We start from the raw sequence: 19,166 nt of genomic DNA on the forward strand, positions 1-19,166 counted from the left end.
GGCTTTCGTTTAGCTTTTCTGTATGTAAATCCCATTTCCTTTAGGTGGTTTGTTACAGTTCGGTCACAGACGTTGACTCTAGTTTCCTCCCATTCGGTCCTCATTTGTTTTGTTGTGCATTTTCAATTTTTGAGACATACTGCTTTAAGTTTTCTGTCTTGACGCTTTGATGTCTTCCTTGGTCTACCAGTATGTTTGCCTTTAACAACCTTCCCATGTTGTTTGTATTTGGTCCAGAGTTTAGACACAGCTGACTGTGAACAACCAACATCTTTTGCAACATTGCGTGATGATTTACCCTCTTTTAAGAGTTTGATAATCCTCTCCTTTGTTTCAACTGACATCTCTCGTGTTGGAGCCATGATTCATGTCAGTCCACTTGGTGCAACAGCTCTCCAAGGTGTGATCACTCCTTTTTAGATGCAGACTAACAAGCAGATCTGATTTGATGCAGGTGTTAGTTTTGTGGATGAAAATTTACAGGGTGATTCCATAATTTTTTCCTCAGAATTGAGTGAGTCCAGGGGTTGTATTTGCTGAAAAGACCATCATGTTTATGTAAATAAGAAGCAGCGAGCACACAGCTGAGTCTCTGCTCCATTTTGCATTTAATCATCAGTTTGTAAAGTGTACCAGTGCAGAAGAATTGAATATCCATGTATTATTTCAGAAAAGTGAATCAAAAGAAAACAGTAGCGCCTCAGGTGTGCTGCTGTTCACAATCATTACATCACTTCTCAACTGTCTTTCCAATCAACAGAGGTGGAAAACTCCCACCTCACTGAGGAAACGTCCTGCCACATATATGTTCTATCCAGCCACTAAACCAGCCGATTCTAATGATTTCAACTCCTCAGGCAAGTAGATGACCTCATCAATGACATCACCTGTTTTAGGCATGCAGGTTGAAGATATACGTGGTACCCCTTTTGCTCACTGAAACTGGGTTTGTCCACTTCTGCTGATCAGTGAGTTCTGCATGGCGCTACGAGCACCTTCGTTAACCTCCGTGTCACGTATAGTGTCGACCCCTGTGATTTTCTTCCCAAAGAACAAAGGTAATTGTTGGCATGCAGGGCCCAGTGGCAGATTTTCCCTCATACTGAATTCAGCCCTTCGCTCACTCGGTGAGGGCCAGAAAATGCTTTGAAAATGAAATACTGAAGAACAGTTGAAAGATGGTATTTTTTTCAATATTGTGACACCAAAACAAACAAAAAAGTCCTGTTTAAGCAGTGTTTTTCTGGTTTTTATTAACAGAAAACATGAAAACTTGGCATATAACAGATTGATGGAAACTGGTTGTTTTCTGGGTTGTTTTCACTGTCAGCTGGACTTAAAAAAAGAGAGCTTTTCACCATCTGTTTTACATGCACTCAGAAGAATGATGCGAGCATTCAGCCTTATTATTCAAATCCTCACTTGAATGAAAGGCCCTGATTGACTGTATACTGGAAAAACACAGTGTGGCATTACCTGGTGAGGGACAAATGAAGCCCCAAGATGCCCCCATCTAACAGTTACAGAAAGTTATTGAATGAGGTAAGCTAACAGGCCAACCTTACTTTGTGTGTTTATTAAATCACATTTTTTGTGAGTGGGTGGTGGATCTCATAATCCGTGGCTTTGGTGTGGGCATTAAAAATTATTACCCATTTATTTCCTCAGTAATCATGGATTATCTGGACCTAATGCCATCAAGTTACTGATAGCTGCTAAAAATGCTAATGCCATTAGCATCCAAAATTAAATCACGCTAATTTCATGTGACAGAAATACTGCAGCACAGACATCTTAGAACAGTGGTGTCCAAACTATTCCAGAAAGGGCCAAGAGGGTGCAGGTTTTCTTTGTAGCCAGTGACTTCAGCAGGTGATTTCACTGATGAACTCATCCCACCTGTTCAAAAGGATGTTAATCAGTGAAATTACCTGCTGAAGTCACTGGCTACAAAGAAAACCTGCACCCTCTTGGCCCTTTCTGGATTAGTTTGGACACCACTGTCTTAGAAGATCTGTCAGGACAAGTAACCACAAAAAAATCCATATTATGACAGATATTTGTGATGAAATGCTCAAAATGACAGACACGGTCCTCCAAAGAGATATCAGGTGTAGGTAGTGTGTCTCTCTGCCTGAGTGACCGGCACACTAACGCTCTTGGTTTAGCAGCAACACAAGTTGTCAGACAAAGCGGCCATGGCCCAAATTACGCATAATGTTAAGGCTTAAAGCATCTTAAACTAAGAAGATATAAAAATATCCATCCCCTATACAGCTGTCATGAATGGGGTTAACTAACTACAGTAAAACCCGCATATAATAGGTTCAGGTAGACCACAGAATTTTGTCAAAATCTGCAATATGTAGAAAATGGACAAAATCCGCTGTATATATAAAGCAGACAAAATCGACTATTATATATAAATAAAAGGGACAAAATATGTATGTAACGAATGAGTTACAGTCAGGAGGCGCCGAACGATCTGTGGGGAATCCCCAGCACCAATTAGGCTTATGTACATTTTCCTCATTAAAAGCGTGAACTTGAAGGCCTTCCTCGTTTAGTCACTGCCCCTGAGCACAGTTTGAAAAAAATAAACGCCCGGGCTTTTAATCACAGCTATACGGTGCCCACTTTGCTCGAATCGATGAGTGTCAGTGCTGAACTTCATTTTTCTTCACTCTGTCAGTGCTGAACGTCACTCTGTTGCAACTAGGCACACCCAGACTGCTCTGTCTGGTACATGCAAGGGTTTTCAATGAAAATACATTGCGATGGGATGGAACATTTTTGTCTGATGTGAGCGTAAGTCTGTTATTTATTTCTTTTTTTTTTACATATTACATGGAAAACCATACAAAAACATCGGGACTTTTGCTTTTTTCCCATGAGTGCAAGTATCTGGTTTTACTGTATATACATTGTAGACCAAAATTTCTTCTTTTTTTAATTTCTGCTCTAAATTTTGTTATTTTAACATTGGCTTCAAAACATTGGCTTCTTTCTGCAGCCAGCCTCACGTGGCCAGTCAAGGAACTGCAATTTTTTTCTTGTTCTGGGTGTGCCTCATTTTGGACAGTCAAAGTTTATTGCTTGAAGGCACTGGAAGGGCAATGCATACCTATATAAATGTGCTTTTCAGACGATAAGGATGTAATTTCATGAGTTTATTCATGTAATCATGTTATCCCAGTTGTACCATGCAATAACATATCAGCTGGCTGATACAAACGTTGGGTCACCTCTGGAGTTCTGTTGGTTGAGGAGATATCCTGGATCACTTTAAATAAATATTATGGTCTCTCATGTGTCTTCTGACAGGGGAGATCAACGCAAACAACTGAGAAAATGAAGAAAAGGAAAAAAACATTTGTCACAATCAGCTGCTGTGAAATTGTTTGTGACTCCTTGATATTTTACACATTTTAAGTTAAGAAATCAAATTTAAAAAAAAGAATTCAGGCTAAGCATATTAAAATATCAAAAATTACACAGTTTGAACTCACAATGAATCCAACTATCTACATCATGACAAGTAAAAACATCAATCAATCAATCAACTTTTTTTTATATAGCGCCAGATCACAACAGACAGTTGCCCCAAGGCGCTCTATATTGTAAGGCAAGGCCATACAATAATTATGAAAAACCCCAACGGTCAAAACGACCCCCTGTGAGCAAGCACTTGGCTACAGTGGGAAGGAAAAACTCCCCTTTAACAGGAAGAAACCTCCAGCAGAACCAGGCTCAGGGAGGGGCAGTCTTCTGCTGAGACTGGTTGGGGCTGAGGGAGAGAACCAGGAAAAAGACATGCTGTGGAGGGTGGCAGAGATCGATCACTAATGATTAAATGCAGAGTGATGCATACAAAGCAAAAAGAGAAAGAAACAGTGCATCATGGGAACCCCCCCCCACAGTCTACGTCTAAAGCAGCATAACCAAGGGATGGTCCAGGGTCACCTGATCCAGCCCTAACTATAAGCCTTAGCAAAAAGGAAAGTTTTAAGCCTAATCTTAAAAGTAGAGAGGGTATCTGTCTCCCTGATCTGAATTGGGAGCTGGTTCCACAGGAGAGGAGCCTGAAAGCTGAAGGCTCTGCCTCCCATTCTACTCTTGCAAACCCTAGGAACTACGAGTAAGCCTGCAGTCTGAGAGCGAAGCGCTCTAATGAGGTAATATGGTACTACGAGGTCCCTAAGATAAGATGGGACCTGATTATTCAAAACCTTATAAGTAAAAAGAAGAATTTTAAATTCTATTCTAGAATTAACAGGAAGCCAATGAAGAGAGGCCAACACGGGTGAGATATGCTCTCTCCTGCTAGTCCCCGTCAGTACTCTAGCTGCAGCATTTGAATTAACTGAAGGCTTTTTAGGGAACTTTTAGGACAACCTGATAATAATGAATTACAATAGTCCAGCCTAGAGGAAACAATGCATGAATTAGTTTTTCAGCATCACTCTGAGACAAGACCTTTCTGATTTTAGAGATATTGCGTAAATGCAAAAAGGCAGTCCTACATATTGTTTAATATGCGCTTTGAATGACATATCCTGATCAAAAATGACTCCAAGATTTCTCACAGTATTACTAGAGGTCAGGGTAATGCCATCCAGAGTAAGGATCTGGTTAGACACCATGTTTCTAAGATTTGTGGGGCCAAGTACAATAACTTCAGTTTTATCTGAGTTTAAAGCAGGAAATTAGAGGTCATCCATGTCTTTATGCCTGTAAGACAATCCTGCAGTTTAGCTAATTGGTGTGTGTCCTCTGGCTTCATGGATAGATAAAGCTGGGTATCATCTGCGTAACAATGAAAACTTAAGCAATACCGTCTAATAATACTGCCTAAGGGAAGCATGTATAAAGTGTGAAGAAGATTCCCCATTTACATGAACAAACTGTAATCTATTAGACAAATATGATTCAAACCACCGCAGCGCAGTGCCTTTAATACCTATGACATGCTCTAATCTCTGTAATAAAATTTTATGGTCAACAGTATCAAAAGCAGCACTGAGGTCCAACAGAACAAGCACAGAGATGAGTCCACTGTCCGAAGCCATAAGAAGATCATTTGTAACCTTCACTAATGCTGTTTCTGTACTATGATGAATTCTAAAACCTGACTGAAACTCTTCAAATAGACCATTCCTCTGCAGATGATCAGTTAGCTGTTTTACAACTACCCTCTCAAGAATCTTTGAGAGAAACGGAAGGTTGGAGATTGGCCTATAATTGGCTAAGATAGCTGGGTCAAGTGATGGCTTTTTAAGTAATGGTTTAATTACTGCCACCTTAAAAGCCTGTGGTACATAGCCAACTAACAAAGATAGATTGATCATATTTAAGATTGAAGCATTAAATAATGGTAGGGCTTCCTTGAGCAGCCTGGCAGGAATGGGGTCTAATAAACATGTTGATGGTTTGGATGAAGTAACTAATGAAAATAACTCAGAACAATCGGAGAGAAAGAGTCTAACCAAATACCGGCATCACTGAGAGCAGCCAAAGATAACGATACATCTTTGGGATGGTTATGAGTAATTTTTTCTCTAATAGTCAAAATTTTGTTAGCAAAGAAAGTCATGAAGTCATTACTAGTTAAAAATAATGGAATACTCAGCTCAATAGAGCTCTGACTCTTTGTCAGCCTGGCTACAGTGCTGAAAAGAAACCTGGGGTTGTTATTTTCTTCAATTAGTGATGAGTAAAAAGATGTCCTAGCTTTACGGAGGGCTTTTTTATAGAGCAACAAAACATCACTGACAAGACACCGAAGCGTTAATTTCAAACTGTTTAACGCTGTTTCTTCGTAATCGACGTCAACCAAACTTCGCACTATGTGTGTAGGATCCCTTAAATATGTCCATGTCCTTCTTGATATCAGCCATTTTACACCTTTCACAGGACAGTTATGGTAGCTTAGTGGTAAAGGTTTTGACTGGTAATCAGAGCTTTTCGAATGTTCAGGTTCGAATCCCGTGGGTGGCATGGTTTTTTTTTTCCCTGCAGCTGCGCGATGTATAACCGTGTGCATGAACCGTCGCAGCAGCATTGTGCACACCTGCCCATCGGCTCGATGTTTTCGTGGTTCGTTCATACAAGTTGCTCCGCCGTGAGTCGCCCTTATTCATACTATGTGTGAAGGGGCCCTTATGGTACCACTGAAGATAATGGCATAGTGCAACCTCTCATGCAGCTTCATAGTGGAGTGGAAGAGAGGACAATTTTCTTGCAAAGAAACCGTGAACTTTCAACTACAGTGGACCAGAAAGCACATGGATGATTTGAGCTGAGATTTGATGCTTGTTGCATGAAAATCCTTTTGTGCTCCACTCCACCACAAAATTGTGAGTGGTGGTGCAACAAAATTTGCTCTGTAAACAGTTTCACTATCACTGCCACAGCAGCTCTTTCAGGGCTGTTATACAAGTATTTGTGCCTTGTTGGCTTCCCTCATTTGTCTCCTTCTTGCAGTTACTCAGATTTTAAGAACTGCCTTCTCCAGACAGATTTAATGCACTGTACCATACTGTTTGTTTTTCTTCACGATTGATGTAAGTGAAGTCCATGATATATTCATTGTCTTGGAAATTCTCCTGCATCCTTCCCCTGACTTGTCAACAGAAAACTGGCACTACAATATGCTTAAAGTGTATCATGCTGGAGACATTTGATTTCATTGTGAGTTCAAAAGACATAATTTTAGAAATTTTACAAAAAACAAATCTTCAAAATTTGATGTCACAAACAAATCAAATGTGTAAAATCTAAAGAGGTCACAATAACTAAAAAAATGCAGTGATTCATACTTTGACTTCTATTTTATTGCAGACAGCATGAACCAAGTATATCTACTGTTTTGTGTGGTCAACTTTGTTTGTTGTTTGTAAATTCATTCCTGTATGTCAGACTGACAACACATTCCAAAAAAAGTTGTGACGTGAAAGCATTTGTCATTTTGTAATGCTGCCATTTCTTCTTGCAATACTTCAAGTATGTTTTGTAATTGAGGATCCCAACGGATGAAGCATTTCAGGTGTTACATGTTCAGGTGTTCAGGTGTTACAACATTGGCCCCATTGTTGTTGCACTTTCAATTTCAGAATTCTCCAGACATGCTCTATTAGGGAAAGATCATGCCTGTCCAGTCCTGTATCCTTACCTTCTTCTTCCCCAGCCATGCCCTTATAACTTGTGTATAATGTGGTTTTGTGTTGCTTGTTGAAAATGCTATGGGCAACCCTGAAAATACATCGTGTTTAAGGCATCATATGAATGGTTTCAAATGCAAAACTCTGAAACTCCTTTTATTTAATGAGAAAAATACAACTGCAAAAAGTGAATTTGAAGAAAAAACACATAAGAAAATGCACCGATGTACATAAATACAATGGAAATGCTTTGCTCAAATTCTTTCATATTGCCCTCAACTAAAAAATGATGGTTTTGAACTTACTACATTTTACATCTGAACTCTTCATATGTGCTCGAAAATCTCAATGCAATTTTCTGCATTAATGCTGCCATTACAGGAATGCAAATTACCTTTGCCAAGGACACTGACAGAACCTCATAACATCACAGACCCTAGCTTTGGACTTGTTGTTGAAAGCAGCCTGGATGGTCCTTTTCATCACTGGTCTGGGACAATGACAATACTTCCTACAAAATCTGGAATATTGATTCCTCTGACCATAACAGAGTGCATCTTAAAAGTATTAACAGCGCTTCCCTTTTTCCGCATTTTGTTACAGCCTCATTCCAAAATGTATGAAATTTATTTTCCTCAAACTTTAGACACACAATACGCCAAAATGACAATGTGAAAAAGTTTTTTTAAAGGATTTTGCAAATTTATAAAAATAAAAAGACTAAAAAAAAAAAAATCACATCTATAAGTATTCACAGGCTTTGCCATGAAGCTCAAAATTGAGCTGAGGTGCATCCTGTTTCCACTGATCATCCTTGAGATTTTTCTACAGATTAATTGGAGTTCACCTGGGAAAATTCAGTTGATTGGACATGATTTGGAAAAGACACACACCTGTCTACACAGTGGCCAGCATCATCTGTAAATGGAAGAAATTCTGATCCACCAGGAGTCTTCCTAGAGCTGCCCGCCTGTCTAAACTGAGTGATCAGGGGAGAAGGGAGGTCAGGGAGGTGACCAACCTGATGGTCACTCTGTCAGGGCTCCAATATTCCTCTGTGAAGAGAAGAGACCCTTCCAGAGGGGCAACCATCTCTGCAGCAATCCACCAATCCTGTATGATAGAGTGGCCAGACAGAAGCCACTCTTTAGTTAAAGGCACATGGCAGCCCATGTATCTGGAGTTTGCCAAAAGGCACCTGAAAGACTTTTAGAACACGATAAACAAAATTCTTTGGTCTGATGAGATAAAGATTGAAGTCTTTGGTGTGAATGCCAGGCGTCATGTTTGGAGGAAACCAGGCACCATCCCTACAGTGAAGCATGGTGGTGGCAGCATCATGCTGTGAGGATATTTTTCAGTGGCAGGAACTGGGAGACTCAGGATTGAGGAAACATGAATGCAGCAATGTACAGAGACATCCTGGTTGAAAACCTGTTCCAGAGCAGTCTTGACTTCAGACTGGGGTGACAGTTCATCTTTCAGCAGGACAATGATCCTAAGCACACAGCCAGGATATCAAAGGAGTGGTTTCAGAACAACTCTGTGAATGTCCTTGAGTGGTACAGCCAGAGCCCAGACATGAATCTGATAGAACATCTCTGGAGAGCTCTGAAAATGGCTGTGCACCGACGCTCCCCATCCAACCTGATGGAGCTTGAGAGGTGCTGGAAAGAGGGATGGGCAAAACTGCCCAAAGACAGGTGCACCAAGCTTGTGGGATAATATTCAAGAGGACTTGAGGCTGTAGTTGCTGCCAAAGGTGCATCAACAAAGTATTAAGCAAACGGTGTGAATACTTGTGTACATGTGATTTCTTAGTTTTTTATGAATAGAATAGAATAGAATAATTCTTTATTGTCCACCGATGTGGAAAATTGTCTTCGGCTCACCAGCACAAAAAAGACAAAAAAAAAAAAAAAACAGTCATAAAACAGTCATACAAACACACGAATAAAACAAAAATAAGATACATAAAATACATGGAAGTAAAGGAAGAAGTAGAATAAGACCTAGTAAGATAAATAAAATGTACAATAAGATCTAATAAAATCAAATAAAACAGAAGTAAAGCAGTTCAGGTTTAATTTGTGGAGTGGTCACTTTTTTGAGTTCATTATGGTGACGGCATTTGGTATAAAAGATTTTTTGAAAGAACCTTTGGCCAGAGGAGCTCTGTAGCGCCTTAAATATATTATATTTATATTCCCTCTCAGCTGTCTCCTTTTTTCCTGCATTAATTGCACATTACCAGAGCATAAGGCTGCCTTATTTTCATTAAGACAGATTTTCAATTGTTTGGACACCCAGGGTTTGTTATTTGGGAATATTTTCAGAGTTTTAGTCTCTGACACATTATCCTCACAGAACCTAATATAAGATGTGATGGTGTCAGTGAGTTCATCTCCATCCAGACAGGATTCAAAGAAAATGTCCCAGTTTGTTTCATCAAAACAGTCTCTGAGTTGCTCTTTGCTTTCCTCGGACCACACCTGTACCTGCTTATTAACTGTTTTAATTCTTTTGACCACAGCTTTGTATTTAGGCAAAAGATGAATCACATTGTGGTCGGATTTTCCAAGAGGCGGTCTGCATACCGCTTTATAAGCCTCTGGGATGTTGCCATAGCAACGGTCAAGCGTCCGATGTAGACGTGTGGGACAGTCTACATATTGCTGTAGAGTGGGCAGGTGGTCAGACAGACTGCAGGAGTTAAAGTCACCCAGAATGAAAACGGGCTGGTCAGCAGAGCGGGTGAGTGCATTATTATAGCTCTCTGCTATTCTCTCTCCTGCTGCGTCGTCATCTGGACCGGGCACGTATACAAGAATGACAGTGATCTGTCCGAACTCCCGCGGAAGATAAAAGGGTCTAAAAGATACAGTCAGTATCTCATAGTCCGGTGTGCATACTTGCTCTCGTATGCTGTATTGAGTGGCCCAGCTGTTATCCACAAACAAACACAGACCCCCTCCGATGGATTTGTGCGCAGTGCGCGCGTCCCTGTCCGCTCTGGCAGCGGTGTAGCCTGACAGGCTCGGTGTATCGTGATGATCTTTAAGCCATGTTTCCGTCAAACACACAAGATTGCTCTGTCTAAATTCACTGTCATGCTCGGCTCTCAGCACAAGTTCATCGAGTTTATTGCTTACCGAGCGGACGTTAGACAGAGTGATGACAGGCAGTGGGAATCTGCTGCGGCGTCTCCAGAGTCGGTGCATCACGCCTCCCCTGGAGCCACGCTTTTTCCTCTTCCCCAGACATTTAAGAGGCCGTCGGATTTCCTGACAGTCCGCAGGTAGACAAACTGAAGGAACCCCACCAGGTGAGCGAAGTGACAAAAGATGCTCTCTGGTGTAGGTAACGAAGCTTTGCCGGCTTGTGAGGCAGCTCCCGTGTGCAAACACCGATAGGCAGAAAATGATCCACAGCAGTGCGATTTTCATTGCGACGATAAGGTCCAAAGTGCAAAGTGCAGGGAAGTTCTGACAGGTCACATTTTTACATCCACATTAAACCAATGAACTGCTTAAAAAAATATGTTAAAACAAATTTAATAACACTAACAGACAAACAGTGAAACAAACAGTGAGCGAAGGGTCAGCAGCAGGCCGCGCCCCCGGAAGTCCTTTTAATAAATTTGCAAAAAAAAAAAAAAAATTCATGTTGTCATTATGGGATGTTATGAGTAGAATTTTGAGGGGAAAAATTAATTTACTCCATTTTGGAATAAGGCTGTAACATAACAAAATGTGGAGAAAATGAAGCGCTGTGAATACTTTACAGGTGCACCGTACATGTTTCTACTGTGGGATGGTCCAAACCAAATGCCTGAGAGCCCATAAAGGTCAGTGGTACTTCTGGACAAGGTTAAAGGCCCCTTCACACATAGTACGACAGTGGTCAAATTACACATGAAGCAGGAATAGTATGCCATACGTGAAAAATCGTAGCTGCCTCCAACGCCTCGTACACCTGTTGCTACAACGATTTGCGCACACCAGTGGCTGAAAGACAGAGTGTGCGCTGTGAGAGCCCATTGGATCCCTCTTGTGGCAGGTGTTGACCAAATTCCAGGTGACACACACGAGCATCTATCACCGCTTGCTTGGCACTAAGAAACTGTGTGGCCATTCATGCTATTACCAGGAAAACAGTCAGCAGACAATCACTTTCGAGCTGGCGGTGAAATCTGTCTAAGTGCCCCTACGAGTGTGGAGTTGCCAAGTACGCATGTGGCATGCCAGAGTGTCGGCTCCCCCCACAACACGTGTGCATGTGTTTCACGCGGTCCCCCATCTCACCCCCCCTCCCCCCAAAAAATGTGCGTGCATGTGGTTCGCGCGCCCCCCGCAGACAATGCGTCTCTCATGTGATCAGAGTGACACCTTGGTCTGTGAGCTGAACGGACAGAGGCGTGGCTGGCTGCCAACAGCTGTTGAGACATCTGTGGTCCTGGACATCACAGCTGCAGAACACGTACCATGTTTTAACAGACACACGTGCGTGTGTGCTTGCTGTCCTGGAAATACATAAAACCTATCGCTTTTGCGATGGGCTGGAGTAACAGACCGTCAGTTCATGTGGACACGCAGCAGGCAATCTGAATGTCACATCTGTCTGACAGAACACACGCACTGCCCAGCCTGACATGCGTGTCCTGTGAGTGGCGCAGAACTACATGACAAGTCAACAGTGCAACAAATACACCACTTTCAGTCACATATCAGCAGAAATATGCTGTAACAAATGCCATTTGGTCAGTTATCACTGTGCTTTTTTCTTTTTAAAAAAATATGCATTTATCTGCTTGTTGATTTTAGCCATTTCACGCTCCTGTTATAAGACAGTGATTGTAGCGCAATGGTAAATTTTCCATATAGCAATCAGAGCTTTTGTAAAGTGCAGGTTTGAATCCCGTGAGTGGCATTCATTTTGTAATTAATCATGGTTATTTAACCGTGGGGTTCTGTATTTATTTATTATTTATATCAACCCAGTGATATTCACTAATTATACAGCTGGTTTTTAGTTTACTGTTCTCGACATCAGTGGCGCGATGTGGTGCACCACGTCCCAGCTGCTCACACTGTGTTCCTGCTACCCGACACCGTCACAGCGGGTTTATTCACACCTGTCCATCGGCTCGATGTTTTCGTGGTTCGCTCAAATGTGCTATTCCGCCGTGATTTGCCCTGAACTGTACTTGTTCGTACTATGTGAAAGGGGCCCTAACAAAAGGCTTCTTTGTTGCACAGTAAAATCTGTAGTGGCATTTATGAATGTAACTCCATATCATTGTACTTGATAAAGTTGTAATCCCTTACCCATTTGGTTATATCAGCTATTGATGAATGGCATTTCTTGATGCAGTGCCAACTGAGGGATTGGAGATCATGTGCGTTCAACTTAGGCTAGTGTGCTTCAACCAGATTCCTTGAATCGTATCATAATATTATATGCTGTAGAGTGAGAAATCCTTTCCAATGTTTCTTTGAGGAACACTGTCAACCATTGTTGAGATGTTTAAAAAAGTGGCAATCCTCTGCCTGTCTTTGCTCCCCAAAGACAGCCTTTCGTGGATACTGCTTTGTTCCAAATCATGATTACAATCACCATTTGACATCACCTGCTTGAAATAACACCCCCCCCCCACCCCCCGCCCATTACCACTCAATTGCCCTGTTCTGTTTTTGTTTTTTTTTGGAATGTGTTTTTAGCCTTAAACACAGAAATAGATGTATAATGAATTAACTATCTTGGATTCATACGGTTTGCAACGAAATGGAAATAAAAGAAAGAACGGAAAGATCACCCCCCCCAAGTTTCCATCCCATCCCAAGTTTTCTGATTTGAGGTTGTCCTACCAATCCCAGTTGTCATTTTTGGGCGGTCTCAACTACGTGTAATACCCGTGTCTCTGTAATCTCAGCAATCACCCATACTTTTCAGAGGTACAACAAGGCCTTTCTTCCAGTCAGTTAGAATGATATCTGTTTCCCAGATGGAAGAAAAGATTGCATTTGCACGGCTCTAATCCCTGCAATGGAAAAGTACCGAATGACTGTCAGTTCCTCAAAATGTATACATCTGTCTTTAATCCCCCCATCCTCCCCTCCCTTGTTTTGACAAAGTAATGCTGGTATGTTACTGAAAATCTGATGCAGAACTTTATGACAGCAACACAAGCGCAATACTTTGCTTTGTAACGCTCATTTATGCTCAACGTTAAATACAAATACATCTGTCCGCCCTCATTTTGTCTGTATTTGTTTTCTGAAAGCTTATGGATACAAATGAAACGGAGCAGCACCGCTGCAAGTCATGAGGGCCACAGTTCAAGTGAGACACTACCTTAGGCAACAGGACACGATGAAGACAGTTAACAATGGCTGAATATTTTGACAAGAGTTTTATATATGCAATCTTGTCATGAAGTGTTTAATGGCTGCGCAGACCACCTCTGTCGACACGGCTACCAACACCTTGCTTTGCAGTAGAAACATTATTTTGTCTTCTTTGATCCCTGCCATGTTTAATCTTTGACTTTCAAAAGTGTCTTCAGTGCCATCTTGTGAATGATTTGTGTAACATCCATGCCAATGTAAAAGAAGTATGGAAGGATGTGTGCAGTAGGGGTGGACGATACACTAGCACAACGATATGATACACACTATCACGATAAGCCTATCGCAATTCGATGCATATGAATTTTTTTATTTGAATTTATTAGGCACCACTGCTTAAAAAAAAAAAAAAAAACACTCAATTACAGACCACAAAATCAAAACAACAAAGTTACAGGAAAGAAAAGAAGAAAGCAATGTACATGGTGCCCAAAAGGCGTAGGCAGAAGCAATGCTTATCAACGCCTACACTCACCCATACAGTCAAATCAATGCAAGCTATGTGATTTCACTGATTAACTGATTCCACCTGCTCAAAGTGATGTTAATCAGTGAAATCACCTGCTGCAGTGGGTGGTTGCACAGAAAGCCTGCACCCTCTTGGCCCTTTCTGGAACCGGTTTGAGACCTCTGCCTTACATGAAAAGGCCTGATGTAAAATCCTTCAGTTAGTGCTATCTAGCAGACATCCCATGTTTCTGTACCACAGCTACAATATATGCAGGCTAAATTGCATAGCAGCTGCCTTTACAGTGGTAATTGTCTCTTTATTATCTTGTTGGAGATCAAGGGTTATATTTACATAATACGTTTTGCATACTTGTAAATCAATCATCACTGTCACCTTCGTGGAGCAGATAAGTATGACTTTTGGCCAGAATTGTTCACTTGGTGATACAAGCATCAGATTTGGCATGAATGTTCTTCATAAATCAGTGTTTGAGAAAAAGTCCCGGCCACTTGAAAATTCAATATCACAGCCAGGTAGGGGTCAATGAAAAATTAGACAGGGGTCAAATTTGAAAATGCTCCAATCACAATGAAACGCTTAACACCTTATTTTTCTTATCATAATATTCCAAAAACGTTGGACTGTCTATGACTGAATGTTATGGGGTAAAAACAGTAAGAATGGTGACAAAGGTCAGTTTTAAGTTTATACAAGGGTAAAAGTTAAAGTTGCTCCAATTTTTGAAAAATGTATAGGGTTTTAAAAAGGAATAGTATGCTTAGTTATCACGTTACAGGGTAACATATGTCACATGCCATTGAATCCAATGTAAGTTGACATTGTTTGACATTTACTTTGGAGACCAAGCATTCAACACAGTCAAAACTATTCAATTTATTAATCCTATTAATTCAACCAATAATTAGCCCCATTTTTTTTCACTAAAATTGGTGCAACTTGAACTTTTGACTCCTGTACAAACTGAAATTGACCTTTTAGTCATTCTGGCTGTTATACCTCATAACTCCATAACATTCATTCACAGATAGTCCAAACTATACCTTTTGGGAATCTTTGTGATCAGACACATAATGTGGTATATAGGTATTGGAGCATCTTTAAATTTTGACCCGTGTAATTCTTCATTGACCCCTACCTGGCCGCCATGTTGGATTTTCAAGTGGCCAGCACTTTTTTCCCCTCAAACACTGATTTATGAAGAACATTCATGCCAAACCTGATGCTTGTATTACCATACGAAGGATTGTTTCAGTTATCTGCTGCACTATCCGGCATAACTGATGCTCACTGGCATGTTGAATGTGTAAAGGTACTGCAGCAGTCATACATACATGCAGCTGATCCCATGCGGTTAAACAAGGATACCAGACCTTTCAATTTGCCTTCTAGATTGGTGCAAGCAGAAGCTTGACCTGTGCTCTAGTCTGCGCTTTCCATCCAAAAAACAATGACATGCCAATACAAGGAACAGTGAACAATGCAGCATTGTATCACATGCTGCCAAATCATTCTTACATTTTTGCAGGAGGCAAAACATTAGATCCAATATCTTTTTGCAAGAAAGACACATTCAAAGAAAACAAAAACTACACAAATAATAATGGAAACTACACAAGAAAAACAGAAAGAGAGCACAAGGAGAAGCAATCAGCAGAAGCGTGACTCCAGTTAAGGATTTGTATTCAGTTGAATGAGATACTGCAGTGTTTCCCCTACAGTATTATAGGTCTGGTGGGCTGCCAAGCCAACGAAACTGCCACCAGGGTATTTATTTTCTTTTGAAATAGTACACAGTATTACTTAATTTGGATGTCAATCATTTCAGTTCATCTGCTTTCCCTCACACACGCGTAATGCTGCGTTTACACATAACGATGACAAGTCACGAATGCCACGAAGTACACATTCTTGGCCGCAGATCACGAATGTGATGATTCGGGGCAGAGTCGTCAGGTGTCCTCAGGAACTGCTGCAACCTGTTACCACACATTACGATTAATGGCACGTGTTGCTGGAGAATTATCAGGAACCATTACGTACGGTCAAGAATAGTGTTCCGCGTTGTTGCGCACTATTGCACATAACAGCGCATCGTTACGTTCTGTGACGTTGTGAACGAGGTGAATTGTCTCCACACACACACCCATATTCATCCAACCGAATTCAGATTGCTCCAGTTTTTCAGAAGAACTTTGTGACTGCATGCGTAGTTGGGCTCTGTGCCATGGAGTGGCGCAGAGAGGAGGAGGAGGACAGAGCCAGATGTGTGGCTTCATGCGGCTCTCATCTCGTGCATTTTCCCAAACATCAGACACATGCAGCAGGTGGAACACCTGCAGGAGCGCGCTGAAGAGCACTGAAATTAGACTTTTAGCCGACTTGGTGTCAGCAATCAAACTGAATGCGGTGCATCAGGGTTTAATTGTGTGCATGCTTCTTCCTCCACCGGACTGGAGGAGGTGCAGAGATGTCTGGCTGCACGTGAGTCTCGCTCCTCTGGTTCCTCTGGCTCAGACTCGTTCTCCCGCTCTTCGGTTACAACAGCAGATGGAACACCTGCAGGAGCGTTCTGAGGAGCTTCAGCAGGAACTGTGGAACGACACTTGGAGCCGAGTTTAATTGTGCGCACGTGAAAGAAAACTGATTCGTCATGGCGCGCAGTGAAATGTGACGCCGCGTTACAAGTCGTGTCAAAACTTGACAGTTTCCGTATCACTTCGTGATAACGCGTGACAGTTTGGGCTCCAAGAACCATCACAGGAACCACTACAAACGTTGTCACGTTCTGTTAAGGATCAATACTCATCAAGACGGATCAACGCGCTCAGTTGCGACCTCCACGACATGAGACGAAATGAGGGTGGTGTGTGACATTCATGGAAGATTTTTTTACAGGCAAAAACATGCTCCACGAATATCAAGAATATCATGTACCAACACGCACTATTAAGAAACCTATTCAAATGTGTTAAGTCACATTAAGAATGTCAGGAATGTGTCACAAATGACAGAAAAATGACATTTGTCTTGGTTATGTGTAAATGCACCTTAACCATTTCTTTGGATGTGATTTTTATTATTTTATCTAATGGAGGTGGCATCGCACTGTCAGCATGATGCCACATTAAACTGTTGTCTGTTTCAATTAAAGTTAGCAGTCAATGTGTTTGTTGGACAGAGATGGACTCCTATCGATATGACAAAAGGTGAAAATTACCCTCCACCTTATCCTTCCTGGAATAATTTTTTGAGCTGCAGGGTTTTTCCCCCATGTATCCCGCCTCCCACCCAATAACCACTGGGACGGGACCCAGCTCCCTTGAGACCCTTTATTGGAGTAAGCAGGTATAGAAAATGAATGAATGAACGACTCCCTCGCCATCTGCACAATTTGTTGAAGCTGTCAAAACTGCTCAAACTCAAACTCTTGTTTCCCACCAGACATCTGCATTGTTGAAGGCCAACTGTCATTTTTAAAAAGGTACAAACAACTTTGATGATCAGAGTCAGAGCCAGTCGGGGAGATCTCAAACAAACTGGGGTATGTAAACTTTTGATCAGGGTCATTTGGGTAGTTTCTGTTGTCATTTTGATTCAAAAAGAGTAAACACAGTTGTTTGACATTCTAATCCAATTACATTTTTTTCTGTGAATCTGACTGGTTAAGCGTGAGATTTCAGGCCGTATAATATAGGGATTTCGACCGTTTCACATTTGGATGTATTAGTCCGCGCCGCGACCGGTGTTGTGATGAGACTTAAAAGCTCTGATGAGACTTTAAAGCTCTATTTGCGACCATATAACCAGCATGAACGTCCGCAAACCATCAGACACAACAGGGTTATTCCCTAAATGAATGGCACGAACCATGAGAGAAAAAAGTTTTGTGTTATCATTCATATTCTTTGAAAAATGGCACCAAAAAAAAGAAAAATTCTGCCAGGGTATGTAAACTTGAGCACACTGTAAATACAAGCAAGTGTGTGAGTAATGACATAAAAAAACAAATGACATCTGAATATTTGCTTTTCCACTTTAATTAGCTGAAAAACACAAGAACATGCAGCTGACTGAACATACAAGAAATGTGCTATCACTGAAGAGCCAAGCGTTTCAAAATGACACGCTGACAAAAAAGAATGCATTCACTTTATCATGCAACAACACAAACTTTTACTATCTCTATTCCATAACTGTGATAAAACATCAGACATCGGCAGTCTCAGTGCTGCTGTTCATCTCTGGCTCCTTGTCGGGGCCTGCACACACAGCATCTCTGCATCTGTGATAAGCTTCTTCCATTTTCTGCAGACCAGCCCCCAACTCAGGACTGGTCCTAAGGGCCACCATGTCGTAAGACAGCCAGCTGAGCTGAACTACAGGTGGACAGAAAAAAGGTAAGTTTTACCACGAGACACAGTTTAGAATTCATCACAGTACTGAAACAGCATTAGTGAAGGTTACAAATGATCTTCTTATGGCCTCAGACAGTGGACTCATCTCTGTGCTTGTTATGTTAAACCTCAGTCCTGCTTTTGATACTGTTGACCATAAAATTTTATTAGAGATTAGAGCATGCCATAGGTATTAAAGGCACTGTGCTGCGGTGGTTTGAATCATATTTATCTAATAGATTACAATTTGTTCATGTAAATGGGGAATCTTCTTCACAGACTAAGGTTAATTATGGAGTTCCACAAGGTTCTGTGCTAGGATCAATGTTATTCACTTTATACATGCTTCCCTTAGGCAGTATTATTAGACAGCATTGCTTAAATTTTCATTGTTACACAGATGATACCCAGCTTTATTTATCCATGAAGCCAGAGGACACACACCAATTAGCTAAACTGCAGGATTGTCTTACAGACATAAAGACATGGATGACCTCTAATTTCCTGCTTTTAAACTCAGATAAAACTGAAGTTATTGTACTTGGCCCCACAAATCTTAGAAACATGGTGTCTAACCAGATCCTTACTCTGGATGGCATTACCCTGACCTCTAGCAATACTGTAAGAAATCTTGGAGTAATTTTTGATAAGGATATGTCATTCAATGCGCATATTAAACAAATATGTAGGACTGCTTTTTTGCATTTGCGCAATATCTCTAAAATTAGAAAGG

At 41.2% G+C, this 19,166-nt stretch overlaps 1 protein-coding gene across 1 annotated transcript in view; it reads right to left on the bottom strand.

The window, feature by feature from the left end:
* Positions 1-18,085: 18,085 nt before the first annotated feature.
* syce3 (synaptonemal complex central element protein 3) overlaps positions 18,086-19,166 on the bottom strand; it is a 37,424-nt gene continuing 36,343 nt past the window's right edge. Inside the window, exon 3 of the mRNA XM_034182143.1 lies at positions 18,086-18,415. Coding sequence (XP_034038034.1) covers positions 18,246-18,415 — 170 coding nt within the window. The 3' untranslated portion in view covers positions 18,086-18,245. The remainder of the gene's footprint in view (positions 18,416-19,166) is intronic.

Source organism: Thalassophryne amazonica, chromosome 11, assembly GCF_902500255.1.
Source record: "Thalassophryne amazonica chromosome 11, fThaAma1.1, whole genome shotgun sequence".
In the NCBI taxonomy this organism is placed as follows: Eukaryota; Metazoa; Chordata; class Actinopteri; order Batrachoidiformes; family Batrachoididae; genus Thalassophryne; species Thalassophryne amazonica.